Source organism: Mobula birostris, chromosome 4 (assembly GCF_030028105.1).
Source record: "Mobula birostris isolate sMobBir1 chromosome 4, sMobBir1.hap1, whole genome shotgun sequence".
In the NCBI taxonomy this organism is placed as follows: Eukaryota; Metazoa; Chordata; class Chondrichthyes; order Myliobatiformes; family Myliobatidae; genus Mobula; species Mobula birostris.
In genome coordinates, this window is record NC_092373.1 from 43859241 (window position 1) to 43883589 (window position 24349).

Below are 24349 nucleotides of genomic sequence, written 5' to 3' on the forward strand. Positions count from 1 at the left end.
TAAATCTTTCAGATATCTTTTCCTTCCTTCTGTCCCTGAAGATGTTGGGTACATTCATGGCTGTGTTATGTAGAATATATTGAATTTGCCCCTGAAATACCTGCTGAACTGCATATCTTTGTGAATAAGTTATTTAATGCATGTATTAAAGTTTAGTGTGGTAATTGATATCAAGTGAATAGTTGCCATGGCACCAACAAATCATCCAAAATCTAAAACAATGAAGCTGCAGGTAAGCTGAATCATTTCTGCTTTGTCAGCACTACTCTTCCCAGAAAGACACCTTGCAACATACTGAATTAGGCCACTTGGTAGAGCTGGATTAGAGGGGCCTTCTAACATGATCGTGGCTGATCTGATTTTTAACTGCAACTCTGCATTTCATTCTATCTTTTGTAACCTTTCACCCCTACCCCACAGCAACTTATTTATCAAGCATCTGTCAATCTCTACTTTAAAAATATTTGAAGGCTTTGCTTACATTACTTTTTGAGGTAGAGATTCTGAACACTTCATCAGCTGAAAGAAGACAAAAATCTGCCCATCTGTCTTAAATGTGTGATCTCTTATTTTCAAGTAGTGACCTCCTAGTTCTAGATTCTCCCACTAGAAGGAACCTCCTCTCCAATCCACCCCTCAGAATTGTGTTTGTAATGAAGTCTCTCTGACGTGTCTGATTTCAGTGGACGCCCTTGTTGAATAAACAAACCCATTCTATTTATTGGTTCAGTAAACATTTTCTAGACTCCTTCAAACACGCTAACTTACTCTAATAGGGAGACCTGTGCTGTTTATGGTAATCCAGGTATGGTGTTACCAATGCCCCATGTGTGCATCATAATCTTCCTAATTTTATATTCAATTTTGACAATGATAAATGATGACATTCTTTTCACCTTTCTAATTACTTTGTCTATGCTTTGGACATTTACAAATAATGCACAAAGACAGCCAGATCCCTCAGTTTACTAGATCTCTGCATTCCCTCACCACTGTTCGACTCACTGAATTCCTCCAGCACACTTTGATTCTCCAGATTCCAGCTTCTGCAATCTCTTGTGTCTCCTCTTCACAAGTAGATTTTGCACTGAACATTAGTCATCAATGAATATAGCAAATAGTTCTTTGGTAGCCAAGTATTTTTAAGTGTTACAAAGTTGAGACTCCAGCGCAGATCCCTGTGGCACGCCATTCCATACATTTTGCCAACTCATTTATATCTATTGTTTCCTGTAGGCAGCCTTCTATCAGCATTGCTATGTTACCACCTCTGTTATTTTCCACAATAGCCTTTAGTGCAAATTTTTTCACAAATCCGATTAGATTCTGTCTAGTTACCTTGGGTTTTTTTTTTGCAAGTCCCTTGCAATAATAACTGGTGACTTTTTCTGAATTACAGGCTGACTGACTTCTGTTTATTGTCCTTTTTTTGTTAGTCAGTTCCATTTACTTTTTTCTAGTCCCAAATCTGTGGAATTTTGGAAAACTAAAGATAGCACATCAACTAGCCACTTTTTAAAATCCTAGGATGAAGCCACGCTGATGTGGAGACATTTTACTTGATCAGCAAATCAACGAAGCCTGTTTCCTTTGATAAACTTAACCTTCTGTCTGGATAAACAGACTGCTAATAATAAATACAACATTTTAGTCTATTAGATTTATATTCTACATTGCCACCTCTGTGGGTGGGAAACCTGGATCATAGCTGGAGTGGAATTGGACAATTTCCACTGTTAAAACTCTGTGTGAGCAGACAACTAGCAATGAGATTCTTGAGAGAACTGGCCTATAATCTGTACAGGCTGTGCTGGTGCTTGTAAACTTCACTGACTGGCACATTTGGAGGATATGCTTCAATAACTCTAAAACAGCACTTGAAATAAGAATGCAAGCCCTTTCCAGGAATTCAGCTTTCTTGATGACAGCTGGGCAAATGGCCTCAGCTGCTCAGACCAGAATAGTTGATTCAAAACTACAGTGGTCACTGTGAGGAACTCAAGCTGAATCCAGCATGTAAGACAGGAAGTTGTGTAAGTTTCAACTTCTGTATAGCAAATAACTGTTGTGCATTGATTTAGCGCATTGATTTAGCACATTGAGCTCTTTCACATGACTGTTGCATACCAACTTTATTATATAATTCTCTTCTCTGTCATGATGTTGGAAATAGATATATCATTGGGCAGGAGGTACAGAAACCTGAACCCCACACCACCAGCTCTAGAAAAGCTACTTCCCTTCTACCATTTGATTCTTGAACCAACCCTCCTTCCCCTTCTTGAGGTCAACAATCAGCTCTTAGGCTTGCTGATTTATTTTGCTCAAAAGAGACAATAAGGGGAATCAAGGATTATGGAGTTCAAAAGGCAAAAAACACTTTCTCATTCGGTACCAAATCTGACATGAATTGATTATTGGTTTGAATTTCTTGATTTCTGCTTTTACAAACACCAACATCATTGAAGTATTTTAAGGAAAACTTATTTGGTTCAGATTTTCCATAGGCAGTAATGTGATTGATCTACTGGCCTTGTAGAGGAAAAATATCTATTCTGGAAACAAAATAATTTTAAGTTTTGGTATGTGCTTTTTTCAGTGGTGGCTCTCTATCTCTTGCAATATATATATTTTTTTTCCCACCAGCAATTAGTGATTAGTGTTCAATCCTGAAGCCAAATGCATATTTCTCTCAACGTTTTTTAAATGGAGTGTTAAATAGTAAATGAGTACTTTTTTGTTTCGTTTGGGCTTTGTGCAAAATGCTGTACTAGCTTATACTGCTTTACCTTTAGTATGCATTTAATCATCCTGTGTTTTTAGATCACAGTATTTCATTTTACTATTTCATTTTTTTTCTGTTTTCTTTCTATGTCTTGATCCCACCCCATTTTGTCACGTGACAGGAAAAAGACCCCCCACATCAGGTACCAACCTGTCAGCTGGACATCTTACCTGCTCCCCAATCCTGTCTCTGAATATTAGCTCTCACCTGTCTACAAGTGTCCAAAGAACTTCGGGTAAACCTGGTTTAATCCATGGCTTATAAACTGGTCACTTTGCTGTCCTTTTTACAGCATGGACACAGTGTTAGCTGCAAACCAGAGGCAGTATTCTTTGCTTGTTTTGCTTTCATAATATTAACAAAATTAACCTTCCTTTTAACCTTCCTTTTAACTAACCTGCTGCACTTCAAATTATGTGTGGTAAATCAATTTTAATACTAAAGAAAATGTTTGTTTAAAATTCCATGCACCAAAAATTTGTTCAACTAATGAGTTTGATTTATTTAGGAAAACAATACTCATATTTGTCATAATTAAGTCCTAAATGTTTTATTGTGAAAACCAAGTAGTATTTTCTGATCTATTTTTCAAGCGTAGAACTTTGGTGTTTTGTTGAGGGTTAAAAAAAAATGCTGTTTTAAAGTGAAAATGTTCCGTTATAGAGTGAAATTAGGGTTTTTATAGTAGCTAACCAATATGTGATATAGTTAGTTGAGTGGAACCATGAATGAATGCTGTAGTTTAATAGTACAATGAATCCAAAACTTAACTAAAAACTGTATTCTTGTGAGCTTGAAAAATTGTGTGGTCCTACCTGGTCCAGTACAGTCCACGTTATAATATTAGCAATCCTATGTCAGGCTGATCCTAGGTAACAAATGGATTGTGTCTTTACAGACATCCACCAATCCCTTGATGCAGTAACCATTCCTCTCCACGGTATTGTAATGAATAATATCAAAAGCACATGCAACTGACATGACTAAGAGTGATGGTAGTGGGGCTGTGGGTGGAGAGGGGTGGGGCAGAGATCTAGTTCTGCCATTCATAGGGAATATATGTATATATGTCAGACATTTGCATTTAATATGGGAGCTCTTTATTAAGTACAGTGAAAAATCAGGGATAAGCAATTAATATAGCATTGTCAATATCAACCACATCCCAATATATTTTTTTCAATAAAAATTGACTCTAGATTTAACCAACCAAGGTTGGTCACTGGGGTTTAAAAAAAAGTGCAGGACTAATCATTCCAAGAAAGTGTTGAATATTGTCATTGATCTTTCTGTTAGACTGGAAAATTGTATGTGCTCAAAAAATATTAGGATGGAGTCTGATAAGGTCAATAAAGAGAGGGGAGAAAGAGGATTTGGGAAGGGATAATACCTGGACAAAAATTACATTATTTTACTGAGCTGTTTAAGTCCTATGTCTGATGTTGGCACCACAGACATTTGGGGCACAGGTGGGGGAATCAGTAAAAAAATCAATCAAGTTTCTGAGCATTGCCAGCCATCTGCAAGCCCACCTGAGTGGAAAAGAAAATCTGTGATGTCCCCTACTAGAAGATAAAATTTTAGCAGCAATACATAGGCTCACACATCACTTGAAAGCTGATAGGGTGAAATCAAGACCTTCAGTAGCTCAACCCATAAAAGGTAAAGGGAATGGAACTAAGAAAAGCCATAGAATGCTTGCAAATATATCAAAAGTTTGTTGTTAGCTTCTCAGCATAAATTTTGTTTCTGCTGATTTCCTTCCTATCTGCAAATTATATTTGTCTTATTACAGGCGCTGGTTTTCAATTCAAAACAACCAGCTTGTTTACCAAAAGAAGTTCAAGGTAAGCAAAAGTGTATTGTGCATTAAGTATAAATTGGTCTTGGTTACTAATAAGTCAACTATTTAATACAAAATCATATACAAATAATACCAATGTTCAGAAGCGTGATGCACTGATAACACGTCATATACCCACTCAAATATATTGGTAAAGCTAATTCATAAAGACATCTCTGCCAGTATTTGTGGTGTCTTGCTATAATATAATACAATGGATCTAAAAAATTTCTTGTGTTACGCATTTTTTTTCAGCATCTGAATGCCATATTTAATCCGTAATCACTAGTGACTCTATATTTAAATGGTCAACAGTTTTGAATTATTGGGTATTTTAGAATATCTAACATTCTATCATGTGTTCCCCGAAGGATAATCTCACTGTTGTGGTTGATGATTTACGACTTTGTACAGTCAAACCTTGTGAGGATATTGAAAGACGTTTCTGTTTTGAAGTAGTCTCACCTACAAAGTAAGTGCCCAACCTTTTGTCCTTGTAATGAACAATGCTATGCTTCAGAAAATAATTTTGTATAGGTCTTTGCATGCCATAAAATTTGCAAGATAAAATTTGTTTTTAGTGCCAGCAAAGACTTGTAGGTCCAAGCAAGGGGACCGATAGTATTTTGGGGCAGTAGGTGGCTTTGCTGCATTGTCATAAGTTTATTGATAGTCATTATACAGATAAACCCTGTGATATCTGTCTGAGGCTGACATCAGAATATCTTTAAGAGGGTGAATCTTTGCACGGAATCAGGCCTGGTGGTGTACTTGGCTGAGCACTGACAAACTGTATCACTCGTGGCTGAAGTGTTCAATTATATCTTCAATTTCTCACGGCTGCTGTCAAAAGTTTTCCACCTGCTTCAAAAGGGTATCAATCATACTGGTGCCCAAGAAAAACAGGGCAAGCTGTCACAATGACTGTTGCCCAGTAGCATTCACATCTACAGAGATGAAGTGCTTTGAGAGGTTAGCCATGGCTAGAATTAACTCTTGACTGAGCCAAGGACCTTTCCCTGTAGCAATTTGCCTTCTGCCACAATAGATCTACAGCAGATGCAATCTCACTAGCTCTCTGCTCAGCATTGGACCACCTGGACAACAGCAATAACTACTTCGGGTTGCTGTTTACTGATTATAGTTCAGCGTTCAACACCATCATCATCCTCTAAGTACTAATCAACAAGCTTCATAACCTGGCTTCAGTACCTCCCTCTGGAACCGGATCCTTGACTTCTTCGTCAAGAGACCACCGTCAATGCGGATCAGAAATAACATCTCCTCTTTGCTGACAGTCAATACAGACGCAACTCAAGTATGTGTGTTTAGTCCACTGCTTTACTCTCTCTGCACTCATGACTGTGTAACTGGACACAGCTCAAATGCTATCAATACATTCACCAATGGCATAACTATTGTTGGCAGAATGTCAGATAGCGATGAGGAGCCATACAGGAGTGAGATCGATGATCTGGTCGCGGGATGTTGCAACAACAACCTTGCACCCAGTGTCAGTAGGATCAATGAGTTGATTGTGGACTTCAGGAAGGGGAAATTGGGGGAGAGCACACAGTTCTTATCGAGGGGTCAGTAGTGGAAAAGGTGAGTATCTTCACGTTCATGAGTATCAACATTTCTGAAGATCTATCTTGGCACCAGTGTATTGATGTAATTACAAAGAAAGCGTGCCAGCAGCTATATTTCATTTGGAGATTGAGGCGACTTAGTATGTCATCGAAGACTTTAACAGATTTCTACAGATGTAACATGAAGAGTATTCTAACTGGTTGCATCACCATCTGGTATGGAGGTGCCAGTGCACAGGATCGTAGAAAGCTACAGAGGGTTGTAAACTCAGCTAACACCATCATGGGTACTAGCCTTCCCCCTATCGAGGACATCTTCAAAAGAGTATGCCTCAGGAAGGTGAAATCAATTATGAAGGACCTTCACCATCCAGGACATGCCCTCTTCTCATTACTACCATCAGAGAGGAGGTAAAGTAGCTGAAGATGTTGTTCCCAACATTCAACATATTGGGAACAGCTTCTTCTCCTTCGTCATCATATTTTGGAATGGCCCATGAACACTACCTCACTATTTTGACCATAAGACATAGGAGCAGAATTGAGCCATTTGGCCTATTGAGTGTGTTCTGCCATTACATCATGACTGACATGATCTCTCTCAAGCCAATTTCCTGCTTTCTTCACATAACCTTTAACACCCTGACTAATCAAGAATTTATCAATTTCCATTTTAAATACCCCAGTGACTTGGCCTCCACAGCCATCCGTGGCAGTGAATTCCACAGCTTCACTACCCTCTGGCTAAGGAAATTCCTCCTCCTCTCTGTTCTAAATGGACATCCATCTGTTCTGAAGCTGTGTGCTCTGGTCTTAGATTCACACACAGTATGTTTAGGAAACATGTTCTCCACATCCACTCTGTCTAGCCCTTTCAATGAGATCCCAACTCATTCTTCTAAATTCCAGCGAGTACAGACCCAGAGCCATCAAACGCTCCTCATACACTAACCCTTTCATTCCTGGAATTAATCTCGTGAACTTCCTCTGGGACCCTCTCCAATGCTAGCACATCTTTTCTTAGAAAAGGGTCCAAAGCTGCTCACAGTACTTTTGCTCTCTTTTTGTACTACATTTGTTTAATATATTCGTGACCTTAATTTATAGTCACTTTTATGTATTGCACTACAACTGTTGCTGTAAAACAACAAATTTCATGACATATATTAGTAATAATAGACCTGATTCTAATTTGGTATTAATTTTCCATTATTACTGAATTCATTTTTAATTTTGTCACCTGTTTGACATTCATGATGGCAATACTTGAATGTGTTGAATGTGTCAAGATGCAGACTGTGTTGACTTGGCAGAATGGTATATAAAGCAGTTGATATCTTTATGTGCGTATTTAGAATGTTTGGCCTCTAAAACTGATTAAACATTCATTTTAATGATTCATAAAGCCACCAGTTGCTTCTAAATTCAGTATAAGCCATGATTGACATTATTTTGAGTGTGTATGTTTTCCATTATGAGAGCACTCGGACTGTATTTTCAATCTTGTTGGTCCATGTTTAATAGCTAAGTCTTCTTTCCATTGGCTTCATAGATGTTAAGTCTGTGGGTGCTTACATTTGTAGGAGCTGTATGTTGCAAGCAGATTCTGAAAAAATCCGACAAGTCTGGATCAAAGCTGTTCAAGCAAGTATAGCTACAGCGTACAAGGAAAAAGGAGAAGAAGGCTATGCAGATGTATGTATGCAATGTATTTTAATTATTTAAATTTTGTAGACTGCAAAAATTCCAGGATAAAGCATTTTAATGTTCATGTCTTCTATGAATGGACAAATTAAAACAGCCAGTATTGTTCATGTCTTGAGGTCAATTAAAGAAGAATTATATTAAATCTATTAATACCTTTTACCTGATGAGAGTTTTATTTGAAATGAACCAAGTAATTATATAGCTAATAATACGATCTCAATGTAGCCAGAGGAGTTAGTTCTGGTAAGGCATCAGTTTTATCTATTATAATTTTAAACTGTTTGAGTAATCAGTAAGCCTGTCAGTTTCAAAGGAAATACTTTTGCAATCTTCCTGATTAGATTAGATTAGATTCAACTTTATTGTCATTGTACCGAGTACAGATACAAAGCCAATGAAATGCAGTTAGCATCTAACCAGAAATGCAAAGAATAGTATTATTTACAAAATAACTGCGAATAAAAAGTAAGTGCTACAGCACACAAATATAAAAGTACTGAGACATTGCACCCATATTGTACTACTACTTAGCGCTGTGGTGTGAGGTTCAGCAGAGTCACAGCCTCAGGGAAGAAGCTCTTCCTGTGCCTGCTGGTGCAGGAGCGGAGGCTCCTGTAGCACCTACCAGATGGGAGGAGAGTAAAAAATCCATGGTTAGGGTGAGATACATCCTCGATAATGCTTTTCGCCCTGCCCAGGCAGCATTTATGGTAGATGCTCTCAATGGTGGGCAATTGGGTGCTGATAATCCGCTGGGCAGCATTCACCACCCGCTGGAGTGCTTTGCGGTCCGATACAGGACAATTGCCATACCGCACTGAGATGTAGTTGATGAGTATGCACTCAATGGTACAGCGATGGAAGTCAAGTCAGTATCTTGGGACAGCTTTCTTGATGCTCCACAGGAAATAAAGGCACTGTTGTACCTTTTTGATCAGGATGGAGGAGTTCACGGACCAGGTGAGATCCTTGGAAATGTGGACACCAAGGAATTTGAAGCTTGATATGTGCTCCACTACGGCTCTGTTGATGTAGATGGGGACGTGAGTGTGGTTCCTAGCATGCCTGAAGTCCACAATGATCTCCTTGGTCTTCTGGGTGTTAAGGGCCAGGTTGTTGTCAGCACATCACGCGGCCATGTGCTGGACTTTGTCCCTGTAGGCCGTCTCGTCATCTCCTCTGATCAGGCCAATCACCGTGGTGTCATCTGCGAACTTAATTGTGGAGTTAGAACCATGTACAGGAACACAATCATAGGTGAAAAGGGAGGACAGAAGAGGGCTCAGCACACAGCCTTGAGGCACGCCGGTGTTCAGGGTGAGAGTGGAAGAGGAGAGGTGGTCTAACTTAACTGATTGAGGTCTGTTGGTCAGAAAGTCCAGGGTCCAATTGCAGAGGGATGAGCTGATAGCAAGCTGGTGAAGTTTGGCGGTCAGCTTGGTGGGGATCACAGTATTGAATGCCGAACTAAAGTCAATGAACAGCATTCTGACGTAACAGTTGGGGCTGTCCAGGTGGGTCAGGGCAGAGTGAAGTGCCGTGGAGATGGCGTCCTCTGTTGACCTGTTGGTGTGATAGGCAAATTGATGGGGGTCCAGGGTAGTAGGCAGACAGGATTTTAGATGTGATAGAAACAGTTTCTCAAAGCACTTTGCAATGGTGGGGGTGAGTGCAACTGGGCAGAAGTCATTCAGACTCGTGGCAGTGGAATGCTTCGGCACTGGCACCATGGCGGCATTCTTGAAGCTCGTGGGGACAACTGCCTAGGCCAGGGACAGATTAAAAATGTCCGTGAAGACCCCGGCCAACTGCCCTGCACAGACTCTGAGCACATGGCCAGGTATTCCATCTGGACCAGCTGCCTTCCGTACATTCACCCTGCTTAGGGTGGCGCAAACGTAGGTGGAAAGTGAGAGAGGCAGTTCACCAGGTGGGAGATCCGTTTGGAGGGTGACCTCCTTGTTCTCTTGGTCAAAGCGAGCGTAGAAGTAATTGAGCTCATCAGGGAGGGAAGCAGAGCTGGAAGGGGGCACAGTACTAGGTGGTTTGAAGTCTGTAATGACCTGCATGCCATGCATTGGGGGTCCAAGGAGTTGAAATGCTCCTCGATTCTCTGATTGTATATGTGTTTAGCCTGAGAGATTCCCCTCGTCAGGTTGGCCCTGGCTGAGCTGTAAGCCTCCTGGTCTCCAGACCTGAAGGCTGAATCTCTGGCTTTGAGCAGGAAGCAAACTTCTCTGTTCATCCGTGGTTTCTGATTGGGGAAAACTTTTATTTGTTTTTGTGGTGTCACTCTATCTACACACTTGTTGATGTGCTCAATGACAGAGTTGGTATAGAAGTCAATGTTAATCTGAGAGTCTGTGGTGGCATGGGCAGCAAACGAGCTGCAGTCTGTGTGCTGGAATTGGTGCTGAAGAGCAGAGTCAGCACTCTCCAGCCAGATCTTAATTGTGGGTTTCACACGCTTAATCACCGGGCTATACTTGGGAAGCAAAAACAATGAAAGATCTTGTACTTTATTCCTTTTCAAATACATTAAATCCCCTCTCATCATGCTATATATTTTGAATGAAAAGATATTAAATCCCATATTAACCTGTGTAGCAAAGCAGTTAAATGAATGTCTTCCTCCATTTTTCATGCAGCAAAATTACATTTGATATCAATGTACCAAATATAAAGAACTGGAATAGCAGCAAATGAAGGTACAATTGCCATTTGTGCAACTGCCTTTTAAGCAACATCATTATTCAATGATGCTGAACAAGTGCTGTGCAACAGCAAAGGCAGATATTCTGGGAAAGAGGCTGAGATGTTTGTGTGGCTCAAATCTGAATATTTCTGTGGAATTTTAGTTCTACCCCGTTCACCTTGAATAAGGAACAATTTGTAATTTAAGGTCTTAAATAGGATTATGTGGATTTTATTTTAAACAAAAAAGAAAAGCAGTAAACCTATTTGCTTCTTCAGAAATTAGATAGAAAATCCTCCCCCTCTACCAGCAGTCTGGACTCTGGAAGTGAATTGAAAGAGCGCCCGGTGAAAGGAGAGAGTGCACTCCAGCGCGTGGAGTGCATTGCTGGCAACACCAATTGCTGTGACTGTGGCCAGGCAGACCCACGTTGGGCAAGCATTAATCTAGGAATCACACTCTGCATTGAATGTTCAGGAATTCACAGGTACTTTCATGATGGGGATATAAAGTGCTAATAGATTATTTTAAAAAGTTCTGTATGTGTTTACCTATCTAATAACTGGGTTTATTGTTCCATACTGTTGCTGCTTTTTACACAAATGTGTTAGTAGCTCATAGACATTGATTTATAAAGGAGGAGTTTGGGTTCATTCAATTATCATTGAATGCTTTAATACAATCACTTTGTGGTGAATTTATGGAATTCATTGCCACAGAAGACTGGAAGCTAAGTCATTGAGTATATTTAAAGCAGAAGCTGATAGTTTCTTGATTAGTCAGGCTATCAAAGGTTATGGGGAGAAGGCAGGAGAATGGGGTGGAGAGGGATAATAAATCAGCCATGATGGAATAGAGGAGCAGACTTGATGGGCCAAATAGCCTAATTCTGCCCCTGTGTCTTACGGTCTTATAAGGCGACAATTTTAGATTCCTCTACATGTCACATGATTAATTTTAGCAACATATCAGTATTAAAGATATATTGGGGGTTTTTTGCCACTTACCTAGGAGGCAAGCCCGGGGGACACTCACTTCTGGTCAGAGGCAACAGGGCATGATTCATTCTGGGGACAGTGGTAGCTTGACTGGGCAGCATACCTGTCACACTATAATGCAAGTATCCTGAGGCGAGTTCAGGGAAGGACATAAACCTCCCGCAGAGCAGAAGGGCAAGAACTCACAAGATCTTAACTTTTATTATGAATACTAAACACAAAAGTAAGGCCTCTATGATCTTTCTGACCTTTTGGGTTTTCATGAGGTGGTGTCAGTAAAGTCACTACAGGGATAGCTGGTTTGTAGCAACCAAGTATTCACAGTGACACCGCTTTTTGACATTGACTGTTATCATTCTGACACTCTAAATTTGAAGTCTGAAACATGATTTTGCTCTTCTATGGAGATGTGCAAGGACAAATTTATTACATTGAAAAATATCCACAAGAAAAAAAGAATTGACGATGAGTGTAATATGTGCTTTAAGTTTTAGCATTTACAACAGTCTGTCTGGTATGAAAGTTTGCATTATTTTTTATGGTCTCAGTTTATTCTCTCTGTATATTTAGAAGTCTGGGAGTCCACTTTTCTAAAGTGCGTTCCCTTACTCTGGATTCGTGGGAACCTGAGCTCTTAAAAGTGAGTAATTTGCTTTTTGATAAAGGGAGGGAACACTTTTATTATAACTTAAATACACTTCAGCTTTAGCAAAATATATACAGGTGTATTATGAAACTGATTAAAATATATTTGCTGGAATTCATGCAAATCTTAGAGAACACCCAGCAAAATCTCTGGGTTAGATTTTCTGCCTATTCCCCCACTCCTGAACCATGCTGGGTATTTAACTTGGAACTTTAAGACAACTAGAGCTGAAGTGATGAAATTAGATGATAACAGCATAGTGATAGTTTTAATTGTGGATGTTGCAGTATAGAAATGTCTTTTAGTATCTTTGGCATGGAAGATTTGAGCCAGCATATTTTCAATTCAACAATTTTACTTTGTCACCAATTTTTGTGTATTCTCTAAGAGTGAAGGACCCCACACACCCCTCATACAAACTCTTCTCCCTCCTGCCATCTGGCAAAAGGTACCGTAGCATTTGGGCTGTCACGACCAGACTGTGTAACAGTTTCTTCCCCCAAGCCATTAGACTCCTCAATTCCCAGAGTCTAGTCTGACACCCACCCACACACACACCACTCCCTTTCCAATTTTTGCTCATTTCTTTCTCAATTCCTGCTAAAACATTGTGTACATTTACATCACTTATTATATTGTAATTCGTCCTTTACTGTGCCTATTGTTTACTAATTATTGTACTGTCTTGCACTGTATTGTGCATTTTATGTAGTCCCGTGTAGGCCTGAAGTCTAATGTAGTTTTGTGTTGTTTCACGTAGTCTAGTGTAGTTTTGTATTGCTTCATGTAGCACCATGGTCCTGGAGGAACATTGTTTCATTTTTACTGTGTACTGTACCAGCAGTTATGGTTGAAATGACAACAAAAGTGACTTGACTTGAGTTGAAATATTCTAACTGTGTTTGCCAGCTTATGTGTGCATTAGGAAATGATGTTATAAATGGAATATATGAGGCACAAGTGGATGGAACACACTTTAAGAAACCAAACCCAGGAGACCCAAGGTAATTAAAACATTTGAAAATTGTTTCTTTATAGACTAGACTGTTTGGAAGCATTCAATAATCACTTTGGCTCAGGAGATTTTGAACCTACTTGCTCTGGTGGATGCTTAAGATCTGATGATACTGTGCAAAGATTAACACATTGTCCCAGTATCCTGGTCATTTTAATTCCTCAGATATTGCACTCTAAATTAGTTTAACTGGTCAATCATTTTATTTCAAGGAGATTTAAGTTTTGTTTATTGTACAAAATGAATTTCTTCCAAAACAAAACATGTGAAATCTTGAAGGATGTGATTAAATGTTATAAATAAATGCATGATTTCCAACATTTATATGAATTATTGTTAAAAGTATTAATTTTACTTGATGCTCTGGTTAAGAATTATTTGATGGATTGCAGGAAGATTTACGTGTAGAATAAATTGTATGGTTTTTGTAATGTAAAATGCATGCTAATTCTCAGATGCAAAATGTCAGCTATCAAATAGAAGTATGTAGATTAGCAACAAATGATGGTTGTGCACAATGCTTTTCACCAGGCACATAACCTTGAGTTTCTTTAAAAATGAGAGAATTCATGCACATTGTAATTTACAACTATTCATGCATAACTATTTACCAGGGTTGAGAAGGAAAATTGGATCAAAGCAAAGTATGTTGAAAAGAGGTTTATACAGAAAGCTCATGGTTTTTCTTCATTAAAACTTCATCAAAAGAATGTATTACCACCAACCAGTCAACTTGAGGACATGCTTGAAAGGTCATCCAAACTTCTTTCTGTACCGGGGACGTCTTCCAAAACTTCAGGTATCTTATCTGTTACATCATATGTGGAAATATAGTAAGAATTATTGATGACTCATTGGGGCATGGGGGAAGTTATAAAACAAAGATGCAATACACTGGTCTGGATTTTGTGGTCAGTGGCAAAATCTTAAAGCAATTCTCTGCAAGTCCAGTGATGAGTGCATCATGAGTTCTCTTTTTTCTGACCTTGATTGCTCTCAGGAGGATCCCTGATATGCAGCAAAATGAAGTCATCAAGCTCATTGATACCAACACAATTAGTGAAATTGACATATAGCAAAACAGGGCGTGAAAAGAACTATTTTAAATATTTTAAACAGATTAGGAATAGATTGAAGAAAGGGTGAAATTTTTAAAAAATAAGTATTTAAATAAAGTAACATTTCATTATATTAGATATTGGAAGGAATTTGAATTAATATTTCTTGAGCCAAGGCTTGATTTGAGTTGGTTAAGCAATAATACTGGCTTAATACATTGTTTTTAATGCTATCAAGTATAACTTTTTCTTTACATTCTATACTAAAAAAAGTTTGTAAGTGGCTGAAAGTTTTGCCATTTCACTGATTTTTGGAGATTGTTTGAGAAGTCTGGGTAAGAAACCAGACTAGCAGGGAATCACAGAGGGGATCTTTTGAATTTATTCAAGTAACCTGAAATTGATGTCAAGCTCATGATATAATATCTTGAATCATCCAAATGGATATCTGCTCATGACTTCTCAGTAATTTGCTTGCAATCCAAAGATGAGAGTGCTGAACTCCTAGGTTTGAAAGGATGATTTTATAGCATTCCCCACAGTACTTAGGTTCACAGAGACAGGGTTAGGATTGCATTCCTCAAACCCTTCCCACAACCCTTTCCCTCTCCCCCACCCCATCCAGTAATGTAATGTTCTTTGTTTCATGGGTGATTGATGTAGAAACATTTGGTAATGTTTCTCAGCTGTGTCCATTTTTGGAATTGGCTGTAACTATGTTTACCCACTCCAGTATGGGCACAGTTGAGAATCATCTGGAGAGAGTTTGGGAAAATTTGGGGGAAAAAAAATTTATAGAGAAGTTTTAATTAAAAAAGGAAATGAGGCTAGTTTCTCTCTTCATTTAATGACCTCCCCGAATTGCCACAGCTTGTTGGCTAATATTTTGGGCAAATAAGAGCAGCATACTACCCTTTCCCCAAAGTAGAGGAATCCTGAAATAAGGGTTCTGAGGTAAATCAGGGTCTTGCTCAACGATAGGTCAATCACTGTTCCATTCTCGATCTGCCTGCTGGTAGAATAGGCAGGTGATTCCATCTATTATCCATGCAGCCATTTCAGAGACTGATGTCATCAATGATAAGGCAGTCAGAAGGTGACTTGGTAGTCAACAGTATGCCAAACCGTCTTCCAACTCGAAACATTAGGCATGTATCAGCAGCAACACGCAAAATGCTGCAACTTTGCATCATCTATGGATAAGTGCTGGTCCACCAATGCGGTAACCTAGCCCAACATCATAAGATTGAAGGTTTTACTGCCATTAGAGGCACAACATCCAGCCCATTGTTCTGTTGTCTGTTAATTATTTTATACCAGTGGAATCTTTTCAATTGCAGTTTGCATAAATATATTAAGTCTACCAAACTCAGTAATTCACTTCAAACTATTACTAACTAACAATCTCTTTCAATATTCTTGTATTTTTCTTTGAATTTCTCAAAAGCAATTTCCTCTGTTTTCCTCTGTTTCAATGGCTGCTTTGCTTTGCTAACATGCATGTAACCAGCTGCTGTTAGTAACACTGAGCCACGTCGGGAGTCTCTCTTCTGTCCAGATGAGCTAGACTCGCTATTCTCCTACTTTGACACCTCTTCAAAATCTAATAGTAGTAAGTACTGCACATGTGTAGCTTTGTGGTGCTCCATGCTACAACATTATTCCACTGCTTATTTCCACTTCATGGTTGCTTGATTTCTTTTGTGTGTGTGTGTGTGTTTTCTCACTTCCCAAAGCATTTTAAAACATGCTTCATTCAAATAACATTTTCCATTACTTTTTCTTTTCCTCTTGCATTAATAGTTGGTGTTTAATCACACTGGATATTGTAGAATTAATTGCAGTGTGAATTGATTTATTTAGTTGCAATTGTGAAGTATTATAATATTTGGTTTATTTGGATGGTGCTGTTTATGTGTGTGTGTATATATATTTTACTGTATTAAAATATTCTGGCAAAAAGTAAAATCATAGATTCCTATGACACATTTGCACAATAAATCAGATTTTTATATTAATTTTATTTATTTTGAAACATTCAGAATGCAGCTTTGCCTCAGTCTTTTCCGATCAATAATATTGTTAAATTTTGACCTTTAGGCAAATGAGTCACAATTTGAGCTGAATATGGTTTAAATGCATTTTGTGTGCTTAATATATACATGTAACAACAAATGCGTTATTAGCGTAAATATGACGTGCTGACAGGGGCAAAATATTTCAATGTCACTGTGCTCAGTTTAATTATTTAGTTTTGTTTACAGAAGCTTTGATATGTGAGTTAAAATTTGACAAATTATCAATCATGCTTAACTTCTCCATTTCTTTAAGGGGTAAAAAGTTCAGACGGTGGTGTGCCAAATAGCTCAGATGAGAACAAAGATGATGTAATGTCTTTGACTTCCAATAGCAACTTATCTGAGACAGGTTAGTAAGACAGGTCAAATGTAAAAAGCTGCACATGTTTAATAACTTGAGATATGAATGCAGATCTATTCTGTTTTCTCTTTTTTCCTGCATGTTGTTCATTTAATGTGGTTTGAACTCATCAATCTAACCTGAGCTTTGATCATCAATATAGAATCCTTAATATTGTTATCAAAGATGTGTAATTGTATGAAGACACAAAACAGCAGATGCTAGAATCTTGAGCAACAAACAATCTGCTGGAGGAACACAGTCAGTTGAGCAGCATCTGTGGAGGGAAATGGATGGATTGGCCGAAATATCAACTATTCATATCCCTTAACAAGTGCTACTTGACCCACAGCATTGCTCCAGGATCCAACATCTGCATTTTCTTGTATTTCCGCGTGCAAATATATATTTATTATGAAATTACTGGTGTCAAGATTGTATAATTGTGACTATAATTGGCAGTGGAAAGTATATTATGTTTTCGTTTCTTTAGAAGTTTTGGAACCATCTACATTAGAAGAATATAGGAATTTGTCTGGCTTGCAGGAAGTAAAGATGATTCCTCCAGGATTACAGTTGTACAATGCTGCTGATGTTCGAAGTCTTCCTGATATGGCAGAAGCATTAGCTCGTGGCGCTGATGTGAACTGGGTTAATCCTGAAGATAATGAGGCTACTCCTCTTATTCAGGCTGTGCTTGGGGTAGGTTTGCTGCCAACTAATCTGCCTCTATTATGGAAATAGACAGTAATATGGTTTGGCTGAAATCCAATGAGACCAGAAAATCAAAGTGCAAAAGATAAATGAATTAGTCCAACTTGCGGATCGTAGGTTAAGCACAAGTATCCACCCAGATTGGTCTTATTTTTAACATAGCAGTTCATTTCTAAATTTTCATTTCAGGAAGGTTATTGTCAACATTTGTTTTATTTTCCTGTATGATGGGAATTGGTATGAGCAAGAACAGTAGGAAGAATAATTTAAAAATAAATACCTAGAATTGTTACATAGGGTTTATGTACTTGTACCTTTACATAGCGTAAAAACAAGGTGTTGAACTTAACCAAGTGTCTATCAGCCTACTTTGACCCCTGAATGCAAATATCTGGACTGAAATTTAATTTAAGATAATGGGGTACATGCATGATAATTTTGCATAATTCACAGTGATTGATCTACAAGCTTATTGTCATCCAACTGTACACACGTCTCACTGTGGCTTGCAATGAACTTGGCTCATAAGCTAACAGCCATGTGGCTCAGCATTGCATGGGTAACAGTGAGAAGGCCATATTCAATAAGGGTTGGTATGATTGCAGCTCGACCAAATAGAAAAGCTGGAACGTTCTGTTGAGGGAACCGAAATTATGGTGAATGCTGTATAAATGCTGCTCCATGCAAAGTTATTATTTGTCAGGAAATAACAGATCTTACACCTGCAGAAACTTAAAGCAGAAATATATTTACAGATATTTCAACTTTAGCAAACAGTTGATAGCAAAGAAGAGGGCCCATTACAGTTAAACCAGTATAAATGTCCAATAGACATTGGAGCTCATTTCTGAATAGTTGGGTGCTTCGCTTTAATTACTCATGGCACTGACCTCCCGTCACGAGCCACAGTTCGAACTTCCTTTGAAGGCTGTTACAAAGAAATGGCCAACTCAGAAGTATTGGTGCTTCCTCTTTGGAAACATTTGTCTGCACAAAGCACTTTTTACAATGGGGTCTCTCCTTCGGGTGGGATTCTGCGAGCATCTTCCCTTGTGCTCTTCTCTGCCCGCTCCTCCTCCTTCCCAGCCCTGCCAATCAAAGACCCAAAACCAACTCTCTGTCTCCTAGAAATCAGATGCTGCCATTCTGTACTGAATGTTAAGTGACATTCCACTGGACAGAATGTTAATAAGACAAACCCAATTGGCTAACGCAACATTCCTAAGCAGAGCAAATGACTCCTTATCTTAGCAGAAACCAAAATACTGAATTGTGAAGCTTAGTTAGCAGAACGCACTATGTTTTACAGAAAAGCTGCAGAAAATAACATACCCAACAGCATAATAGTAGGATTACAATAAAACATGTTCTTAACCAGGGCATTACAAATTTATACAGCTAAATGAAACAATGTTCCTTTGGGACCAAAGTACAAAACACAGTACATACATCACATAAAATATTAACACAATATTAACAAATAATAAAATATTCTATAAATGTACAAGTTGACAAAGTGCATATGACATAGTTAACTGTACAACAGTATTACTGCTACTGGCGCTGTCATAAATAATGTGTACTGGGTGGCAGCAGGGTCTTCAGAAGTCTCACAGCCTAGCAGAAGAAATTGGTACCCAGCCTAACAATTCTTGTTCTTACACTGTGGTACATCCTGCTTGTGGGTAGGAGTTCAAAGCGATTGTGGGATGAATGAGAGAGGTCCTCGACAATACTGAGAGCTCTGTGAACCAGTGCTTCTGGTATAGTCCTGGATGGGGATGAAAGTCCTGGATGCTTCCTCACAAACTTTTGCGGTCTTTTGTGGTCAGATGCCTTGCAATTCCCATGCTATTCTACATAGCATTTATTTACCTCAACATAAAATCAGCCATGAGGCTGTAATTAAGCTTATTTTCATTTTCCTTGTGCGCTTTTTCCTCGCCTTTCACTTTTTTTTCCTCTCCTGTTTTTTCGTGTAGATATGTTCTCTGTTGTCTTTCCTGGACTGTTGTTAGTTGATGTTTTACTTTGCCTTGTCTATACCAATTTTGGATTTTAAGAAACACAAATATTTAAGGTTATGTTTTATTATAGGGTTCTTTGGTTGCCTGTGAATTCCTGCTACAGAATGGAGCAGATGTAAATCGCAGGGACTGCCGAGGGAGAGGGCCGTTGCATCATGCCACCATCTTGGGGCATACTGGGTAACAGGTTTATTTTATTTCAGTGATGTGTCTTGTTTTATTGTTGTTTTGTGTACAATATATTGTCAATACTCAGAGCAGACCCCAAGTATTTTTCTTCTCAAACCTGCCTTAGTATTTTAAATCTTTGGAAGAGTCTTCAAAAAAAAAAACAACTGGAGTAATATGGCATAACACATTTGACAAATGCTTGAGGACTAGAATTATTTCTGCTATTTGATCTGAATAGTAGGTAATTCTTCCTTTCAGTTTTCAAAAATTTTGCCATGAAACTGATGTGAAAATGAAGCAGGTGTGAACATGAAACAAATCACTGGAAGTAATGTGAGAAAGATAAGGGAAATGATTTGATGCCAGAGTGGGCAACAGTGGTCTTTTGCTCACCAGATTGAGACACGATGTGGAAAATAATGCTTGTCCAGTGTTCACATTTTGTTTTGCTGGGAAATGAATGTGAAAGTCATGGTAATATCAAAGTAAATAAGACCAGTTAGATGCACAGGTTTGAGAATTGCTTTGCAGGCAGAAAGGAGAACATGCACAAAGAAACATGATGAAATTCAATATTAAATGTATATCAGGGCACTTATAATTTAAAAAGAAACTCATTTACTGCAACTGGTATCATCAAAGCTGTAAATTATAGAATGGATGCAATCAAATATCCTGAATTAAAAGAAATCAGTTTACATTTTGTTTACATTTCAAAAGTATGTAGAGTATAATGTTGGGAGGAGTTCCGATCTTAACTGCTTATAGATCAGATATTTTCTTTGTCAATCCTTTTGAAAAGAGCAGGAAGGTTTCTAAATTTTACAAAATTTATATCACTCTAACATTGTTTAATCTTATCAAATTAGGCACAGAGAAGTGGCACAGAAGAAATCCTTTCATTAATACAATGTGGTTATACCGGCAACCTATTTTCATTTGTAGTAAGCTGATTCTCAGCAAATTAGGATCTTGGTGTTTGACTATCTGTCGTGGATTGCGGTCTGAATGAGGTTTGATTAAGGTTAAATTAGTAAAGTCTTGTAGGATAAGTTAAAGGTAGACAATGATAAAATAGACTATTCTGGTCAGAATAATGTTTGGCTACTAGCCTACTGTAGTTATCCGCCTAGGTTACAGTATGTTGAGAATTCTGTCACACTCCTGACAAGTTGTTTTGAAATTGGAGAATATTTATTATCAGAAAGTGAACCAGCTCATTAAAAAAATTATCCACCTTCACGCTGACTTTTGGGTTAGTTACAAAGCTGGCCTCTGGTAAATTATCACCTCCTCAACCTTTTCTGCCCTCTGTGCCATTGTTAGATGTTTTTAGAGGGTGACTTGGTATTGCTGAAGACCAGAAAAAGTTTGTTAGACCTCTCTGTGTTGCCAAAAAATGTCCATTTTATGCCTACTCCAACATTTATCCTTGAAAATCAGCTCAGTAGTTTAAAAAATTTATTAATAATCTTGAAAGTGCATACTAGCCCATGTCCAAGTACATAATTATATGAATCGCTTACTGTTGCTAACAGTTTTTAGTTATCTGACCAAACACTTTTTAACAGGAATGTAAAATTTGTAAGTCTTTGAATGTATTCTGAAAGCAATTTTTTAAAAATGGTGGAAAAGCAATTGTTTTTCAGATCATGGTAGTAGTTCAGTTTCTGGGATCCTGGAAATATTTTTATGAATGATGAGCAGAAGGGAATCAATGAATGAAATAGAGTGGATTCCAGTTAATTAATCCATCAGTTAATTACAGTACATGCTGATTTGGGACAACTTTTAAAGAACAAAACCTAATTATGAAAATAGCCAGGATTCCCTTCATTTATTTGGGACATTAAGCCACTTAATAGGGATGGGAGACTGTTTCCGAACAGTTTCTAATTAGCTTCAATTGTACTTGTGTGGCTGTTAGACACTACACCATGTTTAGAGTGATCAGTCTTTAAATACCATAGCATCAGTTAGTTGCATTGTTATCCATTTAGGATGACAGACACTGGTTCAAAAAGTAGAGATTTTTTGATAAACTTGTTTTTGTTTTGACTTAAAAAAAAATTCCAGACCTTGGCCAAGATGCCACAAAAAGGTTTGACACTAGTCGAAAAAATTACCCTAGGTGTCTGCACTGATTTTTATCTATAGTTGATCAAAGGAACATGGCAGTACATTGGATAAATTCTTCCATTGATAACTATAATGAATTAATAGCATTGTCTTAATATTTGGCTATTGCATATGCAATCTCCTAGTCTGTGGAACAGCCTGTAGTTTTAACTTCAATTTACTGTTTGCAATTTACAAAAAGCTGGCAAGCTTCCTGCACTTATTTACATAAGATCTGAAGCCTAGTTCTTGTTTGAATTAATATCTGCTATAAAAAGGATCTAGTGCTTTCCTAGTGTATATGACAAAAAAACTCTTCTCGGGCTTTCAGCTGGGAAACCCGCATCAAGGAGCACATGAGATGTATCCCTTTGGGTTACCTGGAGAAACTGACGGTAGGAGAACATGGTATTCACAGTGGCCACAGGATTGACTTTGCCTGCACAAAACTACTGTGCCGTGCCAATAGCTTTTGGGGCCACCTGTTGAAGGAAGCTATTGAAATAAAACCAGAAGAAAATAATTTTAACAAAGACAAAGGTCTCACTCTAAATAAGAACTGGAATTCGATTGTTAAACAAGTTGGGACAATAGAAACCTGATGGGATGAAGACTAACTAATCAGCAGGGACAGATGATGGGGGTCTAAATACCACCAGACTATAGGTGCCTAGGCATCATCCCTAATGAAGATGGCAGAGTTAGTCATCAGGTGGCCAGTTAAAATCAATACCTCTACCCAGTTGAAAGCCTAAGAAGAGTTTAGTCATAATATTTGCTATATTCACATAACTCTAGAATACTCTTTAACAGTAAAATTGATCATTTAGAGGCTCTAGAGTAGTTCCAACCATGGAAAGATTAGCTGTCCTCAAAGTACTGCTGCTGAAGGAAGGAAATTATATTTGCACTTCACAATTGTGTAATTTTTACTATATCATTGTTTAGCTTTTAAGTTATAGTTTTTTGAATAATTGAAAATGTGTAAGATTCCGGTGTGAAGCTATTTAATTTTTTGTTGAAAGTAAGTGCCATTAATTTGCAACAAAACTCATACTTTCCTGCTTTATCTCAGGCAAGTGTGTTTATTTCTGAAACGAGGAGCTGATCAGGATGCATTGGATGAAGACCAGAAAGACCCACTCACCATTGCTGTAGAAGCAGCAAATGCAGATATAGTTACATTGTATGTATTGATATATATGGTGTATTTTAAAGCACTTTTTTTGTCAGGTGTAAAGTATTAAAAGTCATTAAGCTCTTTCATTCTATCTGCTAGTCATTGAGAATTTGGTTACCAAATATCAATCAAGAAAATCAAAGGGCTTGATGAAGGGAAGGATTAGATTGATCTTGGAGTGAGTTAAAAGGTTGGCATAACATTATGGGCTGAAGGGTCTGATGTATTATTCGATGTTCTAATCTGAGATACAAAAGTACTGAGTCAGAATGTTCTGCTCTGGAAGAATGTTCCATACTTCTGTTACCTTTATCTTTGGTACAGCTGATAATGATTTTATATCCCTTTAATCTTGACTCCTTCACCAGGTAAATGTGCCTGATTATTTCCTGTTAAAATGCCTTTAACGTCCATGGGACTTAGTCCTTGTCTTTGTAATCTTTTCTGAACCTTGTAGCTCCAGAAGACCCTGATGAATTTCTTCCTTAATTATATCAGCAAAGTCCGGTGTGTGTATTTGTTTAATGTTGAAGGCAATAAGTTCAACAGAAACACGAGGAAATGTGCAGGTGCTGGAATTTCAGAAACACACATAAAAGTTGCTGGTGAACGCAGCAGGCCAGGCAACATCTCTAGGAAGAGGTACAGTCGACGTTTTGGGCTGAGGCCCTTCGTCAGGACTAACTGAAGGAAGAGCTAGTAAGAGATTTGAGAGGGGGAGGGGGAGATCCGAAGTGATAGGAGAAGACAGGAGGGGGAGGGATGGAGCCAAGAGCTGGACAGTTGTTTGGCAAAAGGGATACGAGAGGATCATGGGACAGGAGGCCTAGGGAGAAAGAAAAGGGGGAGAGGGGAAGCCCCGAGGATGGGCAAGGGGTATAATGAGAGGGACAGAGGGAGAAAAAGGGGGGGGGGGCAGAGAGAGAGAGAGATGGATGGGGTACGGGGGGAGTTGGGGCATTAGCGAAAGTTAGAGAAGTCAATGTTCATGCCATCAGGTTGGAGGCTACCCAGACGGAATATAACGTTTCGTTCCTCCAACCTGAGTGTGGCTTCATCTTGACAGTAGAGGAGGCCATGGATAGACATATCAGAATGGGAATGGGACGTGGAATTAAAATGTGTGGCCACTGGGAGATCCTACTTTCTCTGGTGGACAGAGTGTCCCAGACGCTCCCATTTAATTCCACGTCCCATTCTCATTCTGATATGTCTATCCATGGCCTCCTCTACTGTAAAGATGAAGCCACACTCAGGTTGGAGGAACAACACCTTATATTCCATCTGGTTAGCTTCCAACCTGATGGCATGAACATTGACTTCTCAAACTTCTGCTAATGCCCCACCTCCCCCTCGTACCCCATCCGTTATCTATTTATTTATAT

At 38.5% G+C, this 24349-nt stretch overlaps 1 protein-coding gene across 2 annotated transcripts in view; it reads left to right on the forward strand.

The window, feature by feature from the left end:
• The window catches only part of LOC140196307 (arf-GAP with coiled-coil, ANK repeat and PH domain-containing protein 2-like), a 134916-nt gene that overhangs the window by 94716 nt on the left and 15851 nt on the right, over nucleotides 1-24349 (forward strand). The window contains exons 11-22 of one of the 2 annotated variants that reach the window (XM_072255281.1): nucleotides 2907-2927; nucleotides 4581-4632; nucleotides 5000-5100; nucleotides 7801-7912; nucleotides 10898-11106; nucleotides 12188-12257; nucleotides 13173-13267; nucleotides 13893-14077; nucleotides 16668-16763; nucleotides 17248-17456; nucleotides 19566-19675; nucleotides 22860-22970. In XM_072255281.1, coding sequence (XP_072111382.1) covers nucleotides 2907-2927; nucleotides 4581-4632; nucleotides 5000-5100; nucleotides 7801-7912; nucleotides 10898-11106; nucleotides 12188-12257; nucleotides 13173-13267; nucleotides 13893-14077; nucleotides 16668-16763; nucleotides 17248-17456; nucleotides 19566-19675; nucleotides 22860-22970 — 1371 coding nt within the window. The remainder of the gene's footprint in view (nucleotides 1-2906; nucleotides 2928-4580; nucleotides 4633-4999; nucleotides 5101-7800; nucleotides 7913-10897; nucleotides 11107-12187; nucleotides 12258-13172; nucleotides 13268-13892; nucleotides 14078-16667; nucleotides 16764-17247; nucleotides 17457-19565; nucleotides 19676-22859; nucleotides 22971-24349) is intronic. The other variant, XM_072255282.1, reaches the window with a different exon arrangement.